Raw genomic sequence first — 18,534 nt, forward strand, 5'->3', positions numbered from 1 at the left:
CACACCTTGCCGTTATTCGGCTTTTCACTGGATTTTTCCCCATTCTGTCCAGTAGAGGTCTGGGTTAGGGTGAGAAAACAACATGACTCCTCCACCCATCATCAAACAAACAGTACTGAACTGCTACATGTACATCTAATGCAGCATGTCATAATACAATATTACAGTTGTCCTGACAAAATATGTACACAATGTATCAATTATATATACATTGGTCGTTACCATACTCAGCCACTGGATATGATTTTCTGCTGCAACTACTTCAGTCTGTGGCTGTGACTTGTATTTCCAGCAGAAGCATGTAATTTCAGGGAGCAATGTGAGAGGGCTGTATGTGAAAGGTACAATCAAACCTGCCCAAGAAGACCACTCAGGGGCAGGGGACAGATCTACATGTTTAATATGTGGACAGGTTCAAGTGGCAACCTTTACATACATGTAAGGGCCACCTCTCTTTTTATGGTCCCGTAGATAATTTTCCCACTGACACAAGTAGACTAAGTGCTGCATACCGGTTCACTGGACTTGGATCCGGACTTGTAAGAATGTTTAGGTTCAAGTCCAAAAAAAACTAAAAGTCAAGAACCGAGTCCGGACTTATTACCATAAAAGACCATTTCACATACCCCTTTTCTTTCCAAACCACCTAAAACCCTCCGTAGATTGTAAAATCTTTGCTGCAAAACGAAGAAAACATTGTCATTGGACATCGTCAAGTACCGGCCTCCATGTTATGTTGCCAAAGTTTCACCCAGACAACATTGCAAGGCTGCCAACATGCAATTTTGTATATGCCATGGGTTTAGGTCCGGACGTACATGTCCGGAACTGAACCTAAACCTCTGGACTTGAATCCGGACCTGAACCTAAAATTGGGTTTAGGTATGCATCACTAGACACAAGCATTAAGAATTCCTGACTATGGTGACCACCTGTCTACATAGTCAAGATTTCATCAGTCCCTGAGTGGTCTTCTGGGGTAAATTTGACTGTACAGCAAATACATGTAGGAACAGAAACTGAACAAAATAGAATGCTCCCATGGCCTGGTGATATACATAGTAAAATCAAACACATGTTACACAGTCCAGCCCACCCCCAAACATTACCTCTGGCTGTGCCAGTCCGGTGACCTGCACACGTGGTTCGTGGTGGCTGAGGACGGACAGGCAGGCCAGGATGAGGTGCAGTGCGCCGATCTCCAGCGTCATCCTGCGGAGCAGCACGCCGTCGTCCGTGGTGAGGGGCGCCGAGTCAAACAGCTGCTTCAGCACGGAGAACGGCAGGGTGGGCAGAGACGTGGCGATGGGCGACGACAGGATGTGGCCTGGGAAAAATTTTTAATTTACAGTTACATGTAACAGTTCCTTAATGTCTCAAGGAGAGACCACGTTAAAAATGAGGAAATTCAAGCTATGCTGGGAATGGAAAATACCATACTTGAGGGTATTCGTAAAAGAAGGCTGAGGTGGTTTGGTCACGCTCAGAGAAGACCCCCAGACTCTTTTGTATATGGGGCCTACTGCCAGGATTTCGAAAACCATATAGGCCTAGAGGAAGACCCCCCAAAAGATGGCTGGACCAGATAGTAATAATACATGACACAGGATGGTCCCTCAAGCTTGCCAAACAAAAGGCTAAGGACCGTGCTGCCTGGCGGGAAAAAATGAAGAGGAGCAAGGGGCCAGTTCTGGCTTAGGCATTTAGGCAGGCAGGCAGGTACGTAGGCAGGTAACAGTTGGATGTGTAAAGGTTAGGTGTAACAGGTCGTTCAGTGTAATATAGCCAGCTGTCACTGTACTGCGTGCCTGTGAAGCTGTTGTGTACAGATGCATCATTATGATAGTGGTATAAGCCATTGTACAATTTGTCGTTATCTTCACCTAGAACATTTTGTTTCTGGTAACATTTGTGTAGTTTAACACGACAACTCAAGAAGCTATTGATGGATTGTCATGAAACTTGGTAGGTGGTTAGGAAATTAGGATTTTGGACCCCTTGGCAGCTTTCCTTGGTACTACGGCAGATTTTCGAAAATCACGAGTTGTGGACATACTAGTTCTCTGAAATATGATATTTTTTAGATTGTATTCCAGAAAATTCCATCGAATCTTGTAAAGTGACCTCACCTCCGTCTCCATCGTCCATGACTCCCAGCACCAGCCTGAGTAAGAACTGCGCCCTCTTCCTCTCCTTCAGCAGGACCTCCGCGTATCCAGGCAACCGCAGGAACAGTCCAAACGCGGCCAGGGAGTGGGGGGGAATGGCGGGGGGAGCCCGGGCGCTCGGCCGGGGGGCAGACGGTTTACTGGTGTCCGACCCTGACACAGTCACCTGCTCAGGGATCTGTGGGAATGATATATATATTGTATTATATACTGTAAATCACTTCATATTTGTGGTTTTTGTGATCTGTGGGAATGATATATATATGTATATTGTATTATATAGTACTGTAAATCACTTCATATTTGTGGTTTTTGTGGTCACTTCTGTACCCTAAAATTTATCATTACCCCAAACAAATAATTACCCAACTTTCTTTTTTCTGCACCTGCTGCCACTGCAAAAATTTTGCTACTACAGTGAATACATGTATAAAGTGATTTACAGCATTACAGTACAAGCCTGCTAGAAAATCCTACAGCATCGAAATAGTATGATGACCTACATTGTAGGTCATCATACTATTTGAGACCTACATGTACGATGACCTACATTGTACAACGAATGTAACAATCAAATTGGAACACAATTCATGCCAGCTACATTTTATGTAGAAGTGTATCTCTAGAAAACCCAGCGGTATTTAACTACCAGAGCAGTCAAATCTTTCAAAACGCTTTGTATCTGATATGTTATATTCTATGCATACTATGTTTTTAAGATCTTTGTAAAATATTGAAAAGCAATTTATTTCATCAAAACATTCGTTCTCTTTATACACGATCCAGGACTTAAATATGGCGTACAGGGCTAAGGCAATCATGTGATTGCCTCCTTTGTACATTTTCTCAGTTCTTTGTATTCCCATTATGGGAAAATTATTGTTGCTTCCTGTGTAAGACAGCACAGACTAACCTCATAGGTAAGCTCCCCAGTCTGGTCCACTGCTACCCACTCCATGGGATACTCCTTATCACTGTCACCGAGCTTCTCAGAGCCTGATCCCACACAGGGGGTCTGCACCTACAGCATAAAACAGAAACCATTGGACCCCCAGTCTTTTCGATAAGTGTGGTGGCACCTTTAACATGCTACAGTTCAAAAGACTATTGTCACCCTTATGGAACAATTATGGACGTAATGACGTGATGACCTGTTTTTGTTACTGTTGTTTATTTATTTATTCATTTTATTTATCTCTTTGTATCATTGATACTGTTTTCAGTTACTTATTTTGACAAATATTATTATTATTATTATTGAACATTTGTTTGACCCATGAACACTCCTTTCAACTTGTACTGGACCTCCATGAAAAGTGGCCTAAATGGCTAAATGGGGTAACTATTGAGTTTAAATAAAGGCACAAACAAACAAACAGTTCCTGATCATGAAAGTTCATCTGTGTTGGTAGTTACATGTTTAAAGTTAAAACTTTTGGTCCAACACAAAAAATTCTCTCACCTAGAGCTTTCGACCAGTCACTCTGGTCTTCCTCAGTAGACTGACCCAGTGAAGCTTGTCACGTGGCTTCTTTCAAGTGTGATGTCAACACTACATTGAACCGCGACGGGGGTCGACATCGTCTACCAGATACCTTTGACCCAGTGTTGACGTCACACTTGAAAGGAGCCATGTGACAAGCCTCACTGGGTCAGTCTACTGAGGAAGACCAGAGTGACTGGTCGAAAGCTCTAGGTGAGAGAATTTTTTGTGTTGGACCAAAAGTTTTAACTTTAAACAAAACAGTTCCTGACCTGTCTGGTGATCTCAGGGTACAGCAGAGGCAGATGTTCAGCGATCAGCGCCAGCTGATTTACCATATTGTCACTACTTGAGTGTGCTACCACTTTGTGCTGTATTATGTTCCTCAATGTGAGGATTAAACAAACTACAGTTCCTGACCTGTCTGGTGATCTCGGGGTAGAGCAGAGGCAGATGTTCAGCGATGAGCGCCAGCCGATTCACCATATTGTCACTACTTGAGTGTGCTACCACTTTGTGCTGTATTATGTCCCTCAATGTGAGGATTAAAAAAAAAGGTCCTGACCTGTCTGGTGATCTCGGGGTACAGCAGAGGCAGATGTTCAGCGATGAGAGCCAGCCGATTTACCACAATTGTTGAAGGATTGACATTGACAAACGATTATCACTACTTGAGTGTGCTACCACTTTGTGCTGTATTATGTTCCTCAATGTGAGGATTAAAAAAAAAAGTTGCTGACCTGTCTGGTGATCTCGGGGTAGAGCAGAGGCAGATGTTCAGCGATGAGCGCCAGCCCGCCCATGCCTGCGAACACCAGCAGAGGCGACGGCAGGTGGGCCGTACCCAGCAGGACCTCCTCCGGAATCAGCTCCACCGGCGGCTCCTTCGGCTCCTTCTCCTCGAACGCGTTCGGGAAGGAGTTCAGGTCTGACGGGGGAAGACGACAGCGGATTAGTGATGGTAGCACCATACCGGTAAGAGAAGAGTTGGACGCCCAAACATAACACTTAAGAAACTTATTGAAACTGAAACTGGCTTGGAGGGACATGAACTTTTCTCTGTAATGTATGACAGACAGTTGTGGCGAGCTAACTTTGTATGCTCCACCTCTACTACAGAGGATGAATGATGATCATGATGATGAGCACCATATGTAATCTGCCGTGTGATCTGACATACATGTACTCAATTGACAATCAAGCTGCATGAATAATTTTATCAGGTTGGTTGATGATTGAATTATGGCAAAGTTCTTTATTCACAACCACTCTTGTTTAGCAAGAGCCAACGTTTTGATGACAGTCTGTCATATTCATCATTGCCCTCATGCCCTGTGGTTTGCTCAAAATGGACAGAACTTTCATCAACAAACAGTCATTATTGAGCTTGTACCTAACTACCCGGTACTTCTGAATTAAAGTCTTAGAATTCTGTAAGAAAATGTTAAAACCCCATCACACATTACACTTCATACTGAACTCACTGTTACAAAATGTACAAGAAAATGCACCAATCTAGCATAGGATGTTTCAAGCTTCTGAATGACTCAGTTGAGTGATTATCCTCTCAATGTAACTTGTCCAAGGGGATTCTTTTTGCTCACACAGCAGATAATTTGACACATGGACAGTCTATGTAGTCAGCTCAAGGTCTCCAGAGCTGTGCCATGTGCCATGAATGTCCCACCTGACCTGTGCATCTGGGCTTTAGTCAGACAGAAGCATAATTATAGAGGATTGGAAAAATGTTGATCAGAGTAAAAATGTCTGACTTTTAATCACTTCTGTCAGGTATCCTACAAAGTTCTGATGAAATATTGGTCAGAAGACATTTGAAGAGAACCTTGGAGATTTGTACATTTTTTTATTGTCATCGCTTATTTTAGTTCAAGATAGACCAAAAGTTCTAAATTGGTGCATCTTCTAAGCCTCTACCACGCTTCAGAAGCAGCTGGAAAGAGTGGAAATTGGCAAGATAGACAGATAACATGCCGGGGGAGTTGGACCGTTAAAGGAGTACAGTTTGCCAGTCCCGATCTTCTCTAGATCTAATGATCTTCAGCTTAAATGATCTTCACTGAGCACTGAGATTCTTCTTTTGTTGGAATAATGGGGGGATTACTTTAATTTTTTATACCGTTTGATCATGGCGTCCCTAACAGGCTTCGGGAGCGGCAAACCATACTCCTTTAGTGGACCAACAACTCCCCTGGCAATTATTATCATGTTATCTGTGAGTCTATTTGGCCAATATCAACTCTTTCCTGTCGCTTCTGAAGCCTGGTTACAGTCTAGCATCTAAATGGGAAATGTAGCAAAGCAGCATGCGTGAATTACCCAGGGGCGGCTGGCTGGCCTCAGCCTCCGGTTCTGAGTCTGAAAAATGACAGGGACACAACAGTGCACGGTGACGGCCATGTGGTGGTGGGAGAGTTGGAAGTGCAGGGTTTTCACAGACACTTTTCAGAACAGACCATCTTTATCTTTTCACAAGGAAATTGTTACTCAAGCAACTGGGTACGTTTTGAAAATTGTCAGACATTTCAAGTAGCATCCACTAGTTTTTGTCAAAGCATGCTACACATGTAACAACTTGGAATGTATGACAGTTTTCAACATCTATGCAGTTGCTTCAGTAACCATTTTCTTGTGTATCTCATTACCTGGACATCTAGCGTCATGAATGCATCTTTATGTTCGTATCAAGAATCTGGTAATTTTGCAGTAGTAACATAAATGTTAATATTATGTATCTCAATTGACAAGAAACATAATTTTAAAATCTTTTTGAATTCAAATGACAATTTTCCATTAAGTTCAAGGATCTTTTTTTGGTGATTTCCATGGCATTTTGTTTTCCCTGTCTGTACATGGTGTTATGTGCCAGTGAACACCCTGAGAACAGGACAGACAAGACAGAGCAACTGGCACAAATGGCAATGGCAGAGCTGAGGAGGGTTGCTGCATGCATGGCTACATCTGTGCTTTTTGTTACCAGAGATGTTCCAAAGACATCTCATGGGTACAACCAGTTCTGGAGGTGAACAACTTTTCATCAAACTTAAATTTCATCTTTTTCAGGGCAGACTTTAGGAAGAAATAGGTCATGACACAAAACAGCTTAATAGCCTAGGAGTTACTGAAAAGTTGGACTGGTGATTTAAAAGACACTTGGGTACATCTCTGGTTGTATCAACATGTATTTTGCTGGCTAAGTTATTACTGGAAAACATACATGTGCAAGGTCTTACCTGATCTTGTTCTTCATATTTCTCCATGCACAAGTCACATTTTTTAATTGATCATTGTAACAGTTGTTTCTATGTAATCCTAAGAACAATTCTTGTTCTTGTCTGCATGTTTTTGGACAAGATTTTTAGATTCTAATAAAACAAGGTGAACACTGCTCTTGGAATCTTTTCTACGTGTCTATTCAAAAGAGATACCACACAGAATTTCTGCTCCAGAAAAACAAAGAAAAGCTGACTCATAGACCCAGACACTTGCTGAAGACCAGCAAGTCATAAAACAACGCACCTTTTTCTGTCTTGAGCTTCTTGCTGTTGTCTGTCTTGACGGTTGGGACCTTCTTGGCAGACAGTTTCATGGTGAAGTCCAGAGAGGGGTAGCCCTGTGGCATGCCTCGCTCCTGTAGTAACACCACCAGCTGCGACAGTGTCATGTCTGAGGGGAGGGGCTGGCCTGTGGGAGGGGGACAGGACATCATACATGTAAGCAAGTTAAACTGTACCGAACATGCTAATATCTGCAGACAGTTTCATGGTGAAGTCAAGCTCCTGTAGTAACACCACCAGCTGGGACAGAGTCATGTCTGAGGGGAGGGGCTGGCCTGTGGGAGGGGGGCAGGACATCATACATGTGAGTGGTAACTCTGATTTCTACTAAACATGCTAATATCTGCGGACAGAGCTCTGATAGCTGACTGTAACGTGGCTCACATATTCTACATGACTGAACCAGATCACCCTACCTGGCAGCAGCTTGTGGTACAGTGACAGAACTGGGATGTTCATGGTAGCCGACAGCGATGAAGATGACTTGTCAGACGAGGGGGGAGGGTTGCGGCCCCGCCGGGTGGGGGGTCGGGGAGGGGTGGCCTTCTTCGAGTCAGACCTTTTAGCTTTAGACTTCAGGCCTGGAAAAACATAATCATACCATAGTTTAAGTAAGTAAAATGCTAACTAAGTATATGTCTGTGTTCTAGCTTCCAATCTGAAAAGAGCAAATCACCACAAAATAAATATTTGTATTTTCTAGATCTATCTTCTAGATACATAAGACAGTATGTCTGTACACACATTGCATTGTCTGTACAATTTATAGCATGATTCCAGTACTGACATACATGTGTACATGATGTATTAAGTGCTCTGCATTTCTATGAGTAGGATGTATAAAATATATATTATCAAAAATTACATCAAATTCTCTATGTTGTATACTAACTCCCTTGTTCCCGTCTATCTGTATCTGTATCGGTACAGCCGGTATAACTGCCCTACGGCATAACACACCAGCTTTACAGGCACGCAGCGCTGCGGCAGCTGACTACATTACACCAAATGACTTGTTACACTCAATCTTTCCATATCTAATTGCAGGAGTATTGTTGTTCAAAGCTTTCTAGTCTAAATCATGAAGCAGCACTGCTGAACTGCACCTTTGGCAAACATCTGACCTGCAGTCCTTTTTCCCCTTTCTCAGTTTTCTGTTCTCCTTAACGTTTTCCTTGTGCATTATACTTTTGGCAAGTCCAGACAACCGTAGCACGTGGCCACTACATCTTTACATTTTCTACCTAACTCCCTTGTTCCCTAAATCATGATGTAGCACTGATGATTCTTCTCAGTTTTCTGTACCTCTTAACATTTCACTCCCATCTCTGTTTCTTCCTTTTTCTGTCCCTTGCATGTTACTTTTGGCTGGTCCTGACGATCGTGACATACATGTATGGCCATTGCATCTCTATTTAACTGTCTTGCTATTTTCCCATCTAGATCATGAAGCAGCACTGCTTTACTGCACCTTTGGCAAACATCTGACCTGCAGCCAGCGTGACGGTCTCCACCCCCTCCACCCCATTCTCCGTGCTCTCCGCCGAGCTGCTCTCGCCCTGTGCCCCCGCGCTGGATCCCGCCCCTCCGGATCCTTCCTTCTTCTTCTGCGTCTTCCCCACCTCCTCGTCCACCTTAATCTTCTCCTCCCGCGTCTCAAGGAGCTTCTGCGTCAGGGACGGCGTGTCTGGGAACAAGAAAGTACCTGCATCTGTAAAACACACCACGGCAAGGGGTCTGGGTTGGCACCGGCATCATGGACACAGGAGACAAGAACAATTGCAGGAAAAATTTATCTATCTATGAAAGCATGGTCCTTACTGTAACTATTCGGAAAGATTTTAAAGTAACAGTTGTAAAGTAAAGTAAAAGCTAATTTTCACAATGTGAAAACCTGTTACCTTATCTGAGGACATAATTTGTTTACACACATGAGACAACTTATATATCACAGTCATGAAGGGTAATTGTGCTTCTTTAGCTGCTGTAGATTCAAACTATAACAAATTACAGACAACTTAAGTACGTATAGCAAGGCTTTAGCTAGACATAATTTTAAATTATTGCAGCTATAACTTATCACAGTCATGAAAGATAAATATGCACCTTATTCAGAATCTGATGCTCTATGTTTGAATAATAAAACTAAACCTGAAGATAAAGTACTGGAGGATAAAGTTGATCTGAACAACCAAATGGCCTGTCAGCTGCCATACTGGACATCACCACATATGGAAGAACCAAACTGAACTGAAAATCATGGGCAGAGACTGACCTGAGACGAGAGAGAGCACCTCGCTGCATGTGGAGGACAGCTTAGCGCTGATGGTACGGAACTTGTGCCCGGCGCCGTACATGGGGTGCTGTATGATGCCGGCCGTGGCGTTGGACTTGCCCTTGTACAGCTGGCACGGGGAGTGGATGAACACCGTGATCTTCTCATCCTCCAGCATCAGCTGCAGGAACAACCTAGGGGGGGGGGGGTAGAGATTGGCTTAATACAGTGTTCTACATTGTAGTTAACCATGAACGGACAAAAATTCTGCCCAATCAGTCATCCTTGACAGACAAAGAGATGTCATTAGACTAAGCTTAATCTACCAGCAAAATTTGTCCTGAAAATGCAGAAAATAGCATTTCAGGGGGTCAAGAATTAAAAATTTTCCAAGGAAAGCATGGATCTTGTATGTTTAAACTGTGCATACCAGGTGGGTGCTACACTAAAGATATCTAAAACACAGTTTTTCAAAGTGAGGGATATATGTGACCTAGTGAAACTCAAAAGGTTTCAAAGGCTTGTAGAAAAGAGTACTGCACCATGTACATGGCAGCGGCCAGTAATACTGAAAGGCTGTAGACAGTAAGCAGCTGACCAATAGTTCTTATGGACTAGTAAACACTTGCAAGTTGACCCAATGACAAAATCAAGGGAAAAAAAAGAAAGAAATCATAGAAAGAATTTTCTCAGCCGGCACGCACCTGCGAGTGAATCCTGAGATGACCAGTTTGTGCGTGTCTGAAGCCGCTTACAGGCTACTATATTGAACAATTTGTAAGTTTGTTACTCACCTGCGAGTGAATCCTGAGATGACCAGGTTGTGAGTGTCTGAAGCCGCTTACAGGCTACTATATTGAACATTGTAAGTTTGTTACTCACCTGCGAGTGAATCCTGAGATGACCAGTTTGTACATGTAAGTGTCTGAAGCCGCTTACAGGCTACTATATTGAACATTGTAAGTTTGTTACTCACCTGTGAGTGAATCCTGAGATGACGAGGTTGTGTGTGTCTGAAGCCGCTTACAGGCTACTATATTAAACATTGTAAGTTTGTTACTCACCTGTGAGTGAATCCTGAGATGACCAGTTTGTAAGTGTCTGAAGCCGCTTACAGGCTACTATATTGAACAATTTGTAAGTTTGTAACTCACCTGCGAGTGAATCCTGAGATGACGAGGTTGTGTGTGCCGTGGCCCCGGGCGGGGAGGCTCTGTATCATCTCACTGCGGTTCCTGATGACGGAGCAGAGCACGGTGGACACCAGCTGCTGGTTCTCCTTGTGGCACGACATCACTGCCGTGAAGAACGCGATCGTGGCGTTCTCGATCGCAGTCCTGTGCTGCCCTCCCAGCACGTTGCTACTGCTCGCCGACGTCCTTTGCATGGCAGGCGACGCCGCCGACGAGTACTGAACCGCAGTGGAGGAGGGAGGGGCGGTGTTACACAGCATGGACAGCAGACACGGCCAGAAGATGTTTCCCTGGACGCCGCCCAGCCAGTCCTTCATGACGTTGTCCATGGCCACGCTGGCCAGGAAGTTTAACACGGGCGCGACAAGGTCCGTGGTGATGCATAAAGTGTTCGGGTCCCGGCGGGGGGAGACGGGCGGCTCCTCGTCCTGCCGAAGACACCTCTGGATCTCCCGGGTGCAGAACTCGTACAGACCCTGCGCCAGCATGGCCGGGAAACCGGAGTCTAGCAGCTGGGTCACGGCTTTGGGCGCCTGGCAGGCGAACGCCAGCGTGTTGAGATGGCTCTCGTCTAACACGAGGTGGCTGAAGTCTTGTACGGGTAGGGACGGCATGGGGCTGTCAAAGTGCTCCTGAATGAATAACAGGTTTATTTCAGTACTAAAATAACACAGCAGATAATATGCCATTACAGCTAGAAAATTGCTGAATTGGGGCATAGATGAAAATTAAAAGATGTGTCATCTACAAATAGTTAACACTATATCCAGAAGTGCGGTCGAGGCTAGGCATTCAGTAGCTCAACAATGAACAGTATCGTGCTGTTTCTAAACCTAGAGGTTCTGCACCTGAATTGAGACATTTTGTTTTTAGACCCAAGCGCTCTACCATGCATATCCTTTAAGTTACATCTGGATGTAAGTGGGTGACTTTACTACTGTAACAGAAAATGTGAATTTTCTACAAAGCTTGATGCTATGCATTTATTATGCTTTGTATTCATTAATTAATTTTCAATTACTATATTAGTTAGTATGATATTCACTCATATGTATTAGTTTTCGTTATATTTTTTTGCGTTAATTCCTTTTCATTTATCATATTGATCTCATGCCTATCATTTCGTGATTAAGTTAGGAAGGAGGAGGGACCTGTACAAGCCCTGAAGGCTTCCAACCACCGCCTGCACACTATTTTGTTTTATGTAATTTGTTTACCTTTTCAATTTATAACATAATCAATAAGATAAACACAAAACAAAATGCTACGTACATTCATCTCCTGGTGGGCCTCCTTGGTGTCGTCTGAGATGGATGCGTTCCTGTCCTTGTTGTCGTCGGTGGAGTTGTTGGCCATGTTGAGGGCGACGCCCATCCACTCCAGCAGCATGGCGAAGTAGCGCGGGTTCACGTGGCACACCGCGCAGATCAGCGCGTCCACAGACTTCTTCAGCGGCGAGCCCAGCTCAAGCACCATCGACCACTCGTAGATGGAACTGTTTGTACAGAAATGTCATCAATTTCACAGAAGACTCTGAGACACTTTTTCTATAATTTGTGGGTTTTCGGATGTTAAGAGGAGAGTAGTTTTCTTTTCATTTGTATATGTGTGAAAATTTGGGTAGAATTTGGAGGCTACGTCAAAGAGTTCATTTCGTTCATTGCTATAGAGGGGTACAATTTGATATAAAATGCGTTTCGTCTTCCACCGTATTCAATGTACAATGTTTGCAAATTCGTTCATATACTTGGAGCTTCTTGTACCGCCCTCTCTCAATTTTGAGAGGGTGTGCACTAATTCGTAATTTACTTATTGCAGAGCAATTGTTAAAATCAATTAAGTACATATTGGACGAACATAACTGATTGGAGTCTGACAGATGAAAAACAAAACCAACCTGAGGAAATCTTGGGAGAGGATGTCCAGAAGATTATACTGTACAGGCAGCTCGTAGCTGGCCCAGACGATGGCAGCTACACAGTGGATGTGTGCAGGGGACAGTGTACTCAGGACCATCACGCTACTTAAATGGCTTTAAGTTATTGAAGACAGATGAAAAGAAAACCAACCTGAGGAAATCTTGGGAGAGGATGTCCAGTAGATTGTACTGTACAGGCAGCTCATAGCTGGCCCAGACGATGGCAGCTACACAGTGGATGTGTGCAGGGGACGGTGTACTCAGGACCTGCTCCACACTACTCAGGGTGGCCATGGACCCGCGGAACGACATGCAGCTGTGCTTCCTCAGTGCTACCCGAGCCGTGTCACCCAGCCAGGACAGCAAGGCTTGTACTCTGTTGGGAAGAAAACTTTTACTAAAACACTATGGACTAAATGCGTACACCAAAAAACAGTCCAAGCAACTGGACATGATTTTGGAAATGGTCAGACATTTCAGGTAGCATCCACTACCTTTCGTCGGTGACACTAAGAGACCAGAGGAGAAATTCAGGTTTATAAACATGAACTATTGATTGATATACCGACTGAATATCAATGTAGTAAAAATATGTGGTACAAATGCTGGACAAGATAAGGTTAAAACCTGCTGCCACAACAGCAACGGTTGTACTTTGATGGGGATAAAACTTTCACTATGAACGCCATGGACTGAATACATGTATGTAGTAAAGCTTAAGCTGTGGTACAAATGCTAGACAGTATAAGGTCAAAAATCTGCAGAATCAAAGCCTTCCTTCTAGTTCTGGTACTGAGCTTTTATGACAGACATATTAAAAGGTACCAATCAAATGTTAATTTACTAGATGTAGCTATAAAGAACTAAGAATTTCTTTCATGTTACTACCACGTGACTGTGTATGCAGTAAAAATCACCAAGCTAACATGCATTGGGCTTTCTACAGAAATGTTAACAATTACATCAAGGTAAAATGCTGCATGATAGTAATATGTACCTGTGCTCTGTTCCAGGGTCTTGTGTCATGCCCAGCTGGTACACAATGTCTACTGTGGAGTCTGAAGAGATGCCGTTCTGTCTGCCTAACAAACTTGGAGGCGACTCTGAAATAAACAAAAGGCAATAAAGTACACGTCTTGTACATTACATACAATGAAACCTCTGGGAAAAGTTATGATTCATCTATCCCTTAGTCTAATTATTCGAATTGACAGAATATAATGATGATCTGACAAAAAATTTTCTCCACCTTTCTGTTTTCTGTTTCTCTTAGCATTTCACTTACTGTAGTGTCATGCATGCCCATTCTCTGATATCATTCTCCCATCTTGTCCACTGCCTACCCTTCTTTTTTTTCCTCCTTGCACTGTTCCTTGCATGATGCTTTTGGCTAGGCGTGGCCATACTATTTTCCGTTTCTGATTGTGGCTGTCAAAAATGATTGGCTAGTCCCGTAACCATCGTGTAGGGACATGAAGTTCATTCACCTTCCCGACTTTTAACACCATACACCCACCAATCACTCCTCAAGCTAACTGGTTAGAACTTTTATTCAGCCTGTCACACGACCGGTTTTGCCTGTGTGGCTTCTTTAAGTGTACAGAAGCTTCTTCAAGTGTGACAGGCTGAATAAAAGTTCCAAACAGGAATTATGCCGCTCCAGATGTCTTACTGAAAGATGAGTGTGTGTGTGAGATGTTGGTTAGCTCGAGGAATGAATCACCTCTACTATATACACCATACACGCACCATGTTCAGTCTGTAAGCAGGAGTTATTCCTCAGCAGGATGTCTATGAGGGCCAGGCCCATCTCCGTGGAATGTAGACCGATCTTCAGCAGCACCGCCTCGATGTTACAGGCGTACACCCCAGCGTGCGGGGACAGCAGCAGGGCCACACAGGTGGTCATCAGGCTGGGGGTGGGGGCTGCAGCCGTGGCAATCAGACCCTCCATCTCCTGGATGTGTGTCAGGGTGTGGTGCAGCAGCCTCAGCCAGCCAACACTGCAATTATAGATCATGAAACGAGTTTGAACTGCAATTGCCAACACAAAAAATTGGACTCACCCAAATTTTTGACTGTTTTTGACTGTACAGCTCCAGTCTTTTTCAAGGAATGAGCTGTAATAGATCGTTGATCAGTGAGAACAATTCTAGCATGGAATAAACTTCCTGACAAAGTAGTGCACCAGAGTAGTGTCAACAGCTTTAAGAGTATAGAGCTTATTCACCACACGTCATCATGACGTCACCACCCCTCATGTCCCGTGCGACGCCATTTTGGGGTATCTCTACAGCGAGTTTCCAAGCGTTGAAATGGCCGACAAACGTTAGGTAAACTGTCCTTTGTCCTATTAAACGAAGAGTTTACCACCACTCATACCTCTCGTTACTGGAACAAAATAAAATCTGTTGGGGTTGACCCATTTTTGTTGAGTTTTGATCAGTCTGATCGAGACGGCGTCTACCGCCAGCGGAGTCCATTGACGCGACTTAGCTTCGTATTTGGTACTCACGGGGCAGAAGTTTTTACACACAGGATCGGTTCAAACCCTTTAAGAGTCTGGAAGCGTTGTATCAGGATGTGTAGAGAAACTATCGCCAAGAGTTTGCATAGCGTACCACAGCGATAGGCACCATGCTGCACCCCCTAATGGCAGACAATGCTCGTTGCCGGGGGAAGAGTCACGTGACCATCTGTGGTGAATAAGCCCTATTGACAGCTATATCAAAGCCGTGTTCGATGGAGGAGCTACTAGCTATAGAGGCTACTCGCCATCAAGCTCCTGACTGATGGTTCAGGTAAATTCAGGTAACAGAATGATGCAAGGGAACATGTTGTTAGGAGCAACTTTGTGGGTCAAGAAAGCACTGTAGTCTACAAAAGTGTAGCAATAATCACTTGGAATAGTTTGGAAAGCAGCCATTAGTCTGAAACCTTGTTCAGTGATATTATAACTAAGCAACATCTTTCATACTGTACTTGCCCTTCAGTAAGACATTATTCTGGAGCTGCATACATGTAGTTTCTGTTTAGAGCTTTTATTCACAGGAACTATGCAGCTACAGATGTTTTACTTAAGAACGACTGCAGTGTAAAAGATGTTAGCTTTAGGAAGTTCAATACATCCACTCTACGTTACACATGTATACAGTGTCACATAAATGACAGAGAACAGCGAGACCTCACCTGGATTTGGACACTGCATCTTCCGTTGGTACAAACGGGTTGTTGACCAGGGTTGTCGCCGTGTTTCCGAACGCCGTGAGCCCGAACAACAGGATCTGGGACAGGCCTATCGAGGAGGAGTCCCTCGGCCGCCTCAACCTGAGGGCAAGGTGGGCTTGTGGTTAGGGTTGTTGACTCAGAATCTACTGTTAAGGTTTAGAGAAGGAATTAAACTGATACGACTAAAATTGTGCTAGGAGAAGCTTTCAGGTGGCATCCGCCATCTTTCTTCAGCTCATAAGAGGGGTCACGTGACCTAGGTCAAGGGTCAAGGGTCACCCAGGTCACGTGACTGGACGAGGGAGTTGTAGATTGGTGGGAGCCTGTGGCGTCCTTGGTCACGGTTGAGGGACGGGGAGCGGGACCTGATGTGCACAGCTTCCTTGACTCCTTTTCATTTTCATTTATTTCATTTCATTTATTGGTGATGCCAAACAACGCATTACGAGTGGGAGCCAGGCAGCCAAAGGCTGGTGGCGGCTGCCACTGGTACATACAACACAACACAGGACAAGTCAATACAATATACAGGACCTAACAACAAGTTACGAATATCAAAATAGCAAAACATATCAATGCATTATACAATATCAAAGACACAACATCATCAAATTAATAAAGTAATCATAATAATATCTATAATCAAAAGTGGAAGGGAAAGATGGAACGGTTGGAAAGTCAGAAAAGTTAAAAAGTTGTTTAAAAGTTAGTAAACTCCTCATTCAAACCATCTACTTTAGCGGTCTAGAATGGTGACTTTCTTCCCCGGTTGGTGTTTGTAAGTCTGCATGTGTTGTGCCACCGGAGAGGAATCTCGCTTAAGGTTCTGAGTCAAATCCCTAGCAGGCCCTGGTGTTGCACCCCTTTACACCTATTTTCTCACTCAGCTTGTGAAAATACTGCGTAACTTCCATTACGGATGTTCTCTCATATGGGACATAATACAAATACAAAGCCGGACGTCTCATGCTTGAGGAAAGCCCTCCAACTCTGCCACTTGCTACAAAATATAATCCAACACTACAGGATGTCTGCTACACCACCAGTTACCATGGTGACAGTCAACTGATCCTGGTCACTGTACTTTATTAAACTCCATTAGCTATCATGCATACCTTTATATATGTTTGAAGAAAAAGAAGACATCGAACAAAAACAATGTGTTTTCCTACAGCAAAGGTAAATTATGACTGGTGCAATGGCCAAGTGAATAGAGTGCTTGCCTTGCATTCGGTAGGTCCCCGGCCAAGCCACACCAAAGACTTTAAAAATGGTACATACTGCTTTCTATGCTTAGCACTCAGCATTTGGGGAAGAGTATGGGAGACACTACCAGTGGACTAGCCCCCTGCTGTAGTGAATGCATAACTGTGTGGCCCAAGGGCTACGAAACGGAGATGGGCGCCACCATATACGACCATGCTAATGGTTGCGGGAAGGCTTAACTTAAGGTGCCCTCCCTGGCTAATTTGGCATTTTAGCTTTCCATCATTTTCTCACAAAGAAATTTAGAAAGAACTTTAGTTGTACTGAATATTGATACCTGGGTACAAAAGGGTTATGAATATGATTTTATGGACCATATGGATGACGTCATCACATTTTATTGCCCCAAATGTAATTATCTTTAAAGTTATAATATAGCACTTTGGTGCAAGTAACTGAAATAAAAGTATAATTTTCATGTGCATAATGGTCAAAGCTACAAACGTAGGTTTGCACAAATTGATATCTACTAATTACCCGTAGTTATTAGAGAATAACTAAATTTTAATTAGGCAATTAGGTTATTCTCTAATAACTAAATTTCTTTGTGAGAAAATGATGGAAAGCCAAATTAGCCAGGGAGGACACCTTAACTGCGAGGGTAAACCTGACAAACCTGAGGCATATGGCCGTGGCGATCTCCGTCTTCTGCAGCACGAGTTTGATGAATGTGAGTCCGCTGGTGGACACCGGGCTGGAGACGGGGAGGAACGAGGAGCCGTCACGGCTCACCTCCACACACACAGCAGACGGCGACGCTGCAGAAGATTATTTGATTTTTTTTATTTCTATTTTATTCACATGGATTTTTGAGCATTGGATAGGAAGCACTTGTTGTGCTTATGTAAATCCGCTGCTCATAAAACATAATACAAAATAATGTTAACATAAAGATGACATAAAGTATAACATAAACATAAAATAAGTGGCTGGCGCACCAATACCTATAGCATAACATTAATGAGATTGGTCAAATCTTCCAGAGTGGTGGATATAGTTAAACACAATATCAAAGATACGGCAGTTAGTAGGGTATGGGAGGGAGGGGCTGCCTGTAAGAAGTAAAGTACATATACAGTATAATTTGATTTGATTTTATTGATTTGCACATTAAACAAAACAGACAGTAATAATACAAAACAAGGATAAAAACAGGTGCAGGAGGAGGGGAGAAGCATGGAATGCTTATACAAGGCCCTCCTCCTCTTAACTATACAAACGTTGCGTGGGGCTGTATTTTGTATACATGTTGTACTTACTTGCTAGTGACGTTGTATAGTAACTAGTACATGTTGTACTTACTTGCTAGTGATGTAGCGTGGGGCTGTATGCTGTATACATGTTGTACTTACTTGCTAGTGACATTATATAGTAACTAGTACATGTTGTACTTACTTGCTAGTGATGTAGCGTGGGGCTGTATGTTGT

The 18,534-nt window shown here is 43.5% G+C and overlaps 1 protein-coding gene across 1 annotated transcript in view; it reads right to left on the reverse strand.

Moving 5' to 3' along the window:
* LOC109472224 (baculoviral IAP repeat-containing protein 6-like) overlaps nt 1–18,534 on the reverse strand; it is a 154,294-nt gene that overhangs the window by 80,199 nt on the left and 55,561 nt on the right. The window contains 18 exon segments of the mRNA XM_019771825.1: nt 6–59; nt 1,110–1,327; nt 2,130–2,346; nt 3,082–3,189; nt 4,392–4,579; nt 5,989–6,027; nt 7,189–7,353; nt 7,643–7,807; nt 8,698–8,937; nt 9,502–9,695; nt 10,656–11,326; nt 11,967–12,189; nt 12,592–12,680; nt 12,853–12,988; nt 13,610–13,715; nt 14,362–14,615; nt 15,802–15,939; nt 17,723–17,864. Of these exon segments, the coding sequence (XP_019627384.1) occupies nt 6–59; nt 1,110–1,327; nt 2,130–2,346; nt 3,082–3,189; nt 4,392–4,579; nt 5,989–6,027; nt 7,189–7,353; nt 7,643–7,807; nt 8,698–8,937; nt 9,502–9,695; nt 10,656–11,326; nt 11,967–12,189; nt 12,592–12,680; nt 12,853–12,988; nt 13,610–13,715; nt 14,362–14,615; nt 15,802–15,939; nt 17,723–17,864 (3,347 nt within the window).

The sequence above is a fragment of the Branchiostoma belcheri genome, unplaced genomic scaffold (genome assembly GCF_001625305.1).
Source record: "Branchiostoma belcheri isolate BF01 breed outbred unplaced genomic scaffold, Haploidv18h27 scaffold27, whole genome shotgun sequence".
NCBI classification, from domain to species: Eukaryota; Metazoa; Chordata; class Leptocardii; order Amphioxiformes; family Branchiostomatidae; genus Branchiostoma; species Branchiostoma belcheri.